This window comes from Mytilus galloprovincialis, chromosome 13, assembly GCF_965363235.1.
Source record: "Mytilus galloprovincialis chromosome 13, xbMytGall1.hap1.1, whole genome shotgun sequence".
Lineage (NCBI taxonomy): Eukaryota > Metazoa > Mollusca > Bivalvia > Mytilida > Mytilidae > Mytilus > Mytilus galloprovincialis.
This window is the reverse complement of record NC_134850.1, coordinates 25,253,835-25,258,877: the sequence shown is the minus strand read 5'-3', so window position 1 is coordinate 25,258,877 and position 5,043 is coordinate 25,253,835. Positions and strand designations below refer to the sequence as shown.

Genomic DNA, 5,043 nt, shown 5'->3' with positions numbered 1-5,043 from the left:
ACTTTTAACTAGCTTTCAGCAATATCAAGTACTCTAAATTCCTTCTTTGGTTTAAATTTCACCTGTTGACCATTTGAAACAATTTGCAATGTTTTTTTTTATATAAGGTTTACTTATTTAGTGTAAGATCTCGTCTCTCTATTTTTTATTTGTGTCCAAAGTTATAGTTGTCTTTTTGATATTGTTTAACATCTCGCCCCTTATTTTATTTTATTGATTATGTATTTACATTGTGTCATAGATCAAATCTATTCGTTCAATGTATGTTCACTTTCTTGTGTAAATATGTCTTTTTTTATTACGTTACGCAGTTTCATTTCATATCTTATAGTGTGCCTTTATATGTTGTGATGTTACACTATTTATTTTTAGGTAAGGGTGAAAATTGGTACATATTTGAATGTTTAAACCCACTTAGACTTTTAGTGGTTTACTTTTACAAATTTTTACTTGGATGGAGAATTGACTTGTTGGCACTAATACCACATCTTCTTATATTTATTAGACGTGTTGCATGATACTTATTATTTTGTACACTTTTTTGTAAATACATAAGCGATTATTTCGAAAAATAGTAACCAAACATTTAAAAAATTGCAAACACAGTGCAGTCTTTTTACAAGAAGAATTATCATATGCAAACCACCCTTACTCTAAAATGATGACGGATACTTCACATTGTATTTCTTGCCCTTACGAGGCCAAAATTGAATATGATTAACGACAACTGAAATATTAGTATTTAATAAAGAGACTTTAAAACTCATATTAAATATTGTGCAATATTTTACTCTTATCTATGGTCGCTGGTTAAGGCCATTTCACGTTTTCGTTTTTTCGCGTTTTAGCCTTTTCGCATTTCATATTCTATAAAAACGCAAACCGATTTCGCGTTTTCGACTTCGCCTTTTCACATTTTCGACTTCGCGATTTCGCGTTTTCGCCTTTTTGCGTTGTTGCTTTCTCGCGTTTTTACGATATACATGTTATTACAAAATAACATTTTAAATATAATTGGAGACAAGACTACAAAGTATAAGTCATTCAATGATTGTCATATAACATGTATAAATTTCATATCTGTGACGCATTTTAAATATTTTCAAAAATTAACCATAACCCTAACCCTAACCCTAACTCTTAATCCTAACCCTAACACTAACCCTAACCTTAACCCTACCCCTAACCCTAACCCTAATCCTAACCCTAAACGCAAAATCGCGAAATCACGAAATCGAAAACGCTAAAATGCGAAAAGGCGCAGTCGAAAACGCAAAAACGCGAAGTCGAAAACGCGTAATCGGTTTCGACTTTTCGACTTCGCGTTTTCGACTCTGCAATTTCGCGTTACGACTTCGCGACTTCGCGTTTTCGCCCTATAGAATATGAAAGGGTTAACCGGCCACCATACTTATCTCATATGCCAATAATAGATATCAAAGGTACCTGGATTATTATTTAATACGCCAGATGCGCCTTTCGTCTACATTAGACTCATTAATGACGCTCAGATCAAAATAGTCATAAAGCCATACAAGTGAAAAGTTGAAGAGCATTGATGACCCAAAATTCCAACAAATTGTGCTATACGACGAAGGTAATTTTTTCCTGTGATAAGAACATCCTTTTTTGTAAATTCAAAGTTTTGTAAACGGGAAATTTATTAAAATTACCACATAATTGGTATTCATGTCAACACCGAAGCGCTGACTACTGGGCTGGTGATACCCTCGGGATAAAACAGCAGTGATAAAACTTAAAATAATTCAAATAGAAGAGGTCTTGGGTTGATAATCTAGGATGTTATCAAAGTATGTGTTTGTAATTGTCTTTCATCCTTACAACAAATTCTTGATATGTTTGTATAGTTGTTATTTCATAGTATATTAATGACTTTTCCTGCGGTTTGGGGCAAGAGAATGATTTTTGACATTGTTATTAAGGATTGACAAAAGAAAACAACACAAGCCAAAATAATATTTTTTTTAGTATAAAGTATCGTGGGTAACTTTTAATATCAGTGTAAAAATTCCGAAAGTTTAAATAGAAAAGCACACTAACTCTTTAATTTCACTTATAAGTACTAACATAGTTCGCTGCGCCAAATATTGATTGAAATGGTCATATAGTGATTAATCATTGAAGCTTGTTTCTGAATACTGCGCATGTTGATGGACGTAAATCGGCACAGGATCTCTTGAATCTAATTCCATGGACTGAGTATCTATACGACTTGTTGCATCTCTTATATCTTTTCGGCATATTTGCCAAATGTTCACCATTTCACGCTTAAATTGTGTATCCAAACAGCCGTATATTAAAGGATTTACGGAATTATTTAGCAAAATAGAAAACACAAATGTGTAGAAGACAAATCCTTCGGTAAAAGTCATTTTACAGTTGAGGTCTTCTTGAAATCGAGTTGTTACTACCAAGCTGTAATGTGGAATAGCACTCAATAAGAAAGCAACGGAAACAGCTAAAAGGGTTATTGTGGTCTTTTTCGTTTTCACCCGAACTCCGCTTTTTCCGTGTGTATGTAAAAAACGTAAGATATGTACGTAAACGATGAACAAGATAGGTAAAACTAAAAAATTGAAGATATACAGAACAATGTAGTAAACTTTAGGATAAACAGTATATTTGTAGTCGTCACCTGTCCAACAACGAATCTGTTTAGCCCCAGGAATCTCCGTATCATCAGTGTAAATCCCATATAAAATCAAGCATGGCCAAGACGTCAATAGTCCTAAAATAGTGGCAGTTATGCAACATACTTTTGTATTTGTGGATGTAAGTTGCCTTTTCAAAGGCTTGCACACTTTTCTGTACCGATCAAAAGCTATGACAACCAAAATATAAGCAGAGGAGTTTGTTGTGAATACCATCGTGAATCGGCCGAATTTGCACAATCCATCCGATGGAAAGGTTAAATAATGACTCATATAGTAAATAAGGAAAGGCATTCCGATACAACAGTTTGTAATGTCCATTATGGCCAGCCATATAGTGTATGTTCTGTAATTCGATACCTTAAATCTTCGAGTATATTTCCAGAGAACAGCAAAATTTCCAAATATTCCAAGCACCATTAAGACTGAAGTAAAAAGAATTCCACCGATGTGTCGTTTTGTGAACTGGTCGTTCAAATGATGAACTGCTGTTAAGTTATTCCGTTCAAGCCAAGGAAAACATTGTTTTTCCGACTTATTCATGCTTGATATATTATTTTTATATGTATATATATCTATTTTCAAGACACTATCAATTTGAAGGAATCGCTTAATTTATATTTGTAGTTTCAAACTGATTTATATAAAAAAAAAAAAGCAATGATTTCCTCTTTCCGGAATTTATGTAATACATATATTTGTAATTCAATTAAAAAAAAACCCCAATGATTTCAGTTACGGAAACATTCTGCAATTTATGTTAAATATATCATTGCTAAAAATATGTGTTTGTGCGTTATATGAAGCACCTTCATCCGTTTTGTGCATATCAAACAAACATAATAAAAAAATAAAAGAATATAAGCAAAGTCTTATAGGTTTTGCTGTGCTCAAAATTATTTACATATTGATAATATGTCATTTCGGATGTTCACATAGTAATTATGGTTACATAACATTCAGGCACAATTTAACCATTACCAATATGTTTTATATCAAGAGTTCTTCATATTTCTTGTCTGCTATTAGGAAAACATATCTAACAGGGATAGTAATAGACAGACCCCTCGGCCACTGATATCCATAAGTAAGATACATACACAGAGTAATGAATCAAAACGCGCCTACAAAAACGAAATGTTGGCAATTATATTGACACAAATGTTTGATAAACATTCAAAACCCTAAGAAACAGGAATTTATGAATGTACTTGAAAGATAAATCGATTAAATATCTAAAAAGCTTCCAGGAAACTTATGATAAATGTGAATTAAAATCAGAAAATTCATACTTATATTCAATGTATTGAATGCATTTAATAATGTCATGTACAATTACCAACCTGGCACAACCAGGTAAAAAAAAAAACAGTTACATTTCCAATCAGAACAAAAACCCTGTATTGGCCTTCGTTAAACATGTTTTTTTTTTGGACATATACATGTATATTCTATTATTATACTTCACGTTAAAATGCCATATTTTTATTGGCTATTACGAGGGTGTTAGTTTACGCTATCACATGGCTGAGCGGGTGACAATTTTTCTTAAATGTCACCCTGCATGTGGTCCAGACTAATCAAAAATCGATAATTTATTAAAGACAATGCTTAAGTTTTACGTTTTGTCTCAGATTCTGTTATTTGTCAAAATATAAAAATTAAAAATCTAGCTTCAATTCTGTTGATTTTTCTAATACATGTAACGTTGTTAAGTACGTGACGTCATAGAAAATAATTTTAAACAAAATTCATCTGTGAAAGACAATAATGGTAGGACATTTAGCTTCGATGCGGTGAACAAAGTTTTCTCGGGGTAACAATCTGCTCTATCACCCTGTCAGCTATGTGTTATTTATATAATGTCCTTATTAAGCTTTACAAGCATTCACGTCATAAACATTGTTGTGGTTTTGTTAATCGCCCCGTTAATTTAACTGTTTTATTCTTATTCGTATTCAGAGTCAGGCCATAGCGATATACTTTTTTACTGAAGCTACAAAAAAAGCCTTTTTTCATATTCTTGAATGAAATAGTTGTATTTAAAAATCACGTGTAAAAGGCTTGCTTTCAAAAGATATCCATGATTTATCAGGATCTTTAGAATTGTTCAGCTATTGGATTGGTTTCTTCCCTAACTATAATTCGCCGTCACCTTATTCATATTCGGTGACCTTTTCCATAGTAATTATGTGTCAAAAGAAAAGAACATAGTATAAAAACAGACACATATACACCAAAATGATGTATCAACCGTTATCAACGCGTAAGAACGCATGAAATATGGAAAAAAAAACAACAAATTAAAATACTCTATCCTTTCAATTTTCATGCACGTTTTCTGTGGTTCTGTGTTGATTATTAATCTAAG

At 32.3% G+C, this 5,043-nt stretch overlaps 1 protein-coding gene across 1 annotated transcript; it reads right to left on the bottom strand.

Annotated features, from left to right (window-relative positions):
• Positions 1 to 2,003: 2,003 nt before the first annotated feature.
• On the bottom strand, positions 2,004 to 3,274 carry LOC143057157 (substance-P receptor-like). The gene has a single exon (XM_076230406.1). It carries the CDS (start codon positions 3,213 to 3,215, stop codon positions 2,133 to 2,135), a length of 1,083 nt encoding a protein of 360 aa, XP_076086521.1. The 5' UTR covers positions 3,216 to 3,274; the 3' UTR covers positions 2,004 to 2,132.
• Between the last annotated feature and the right edge of the window lie 1,769 nt (positions 3,275 to 5,043).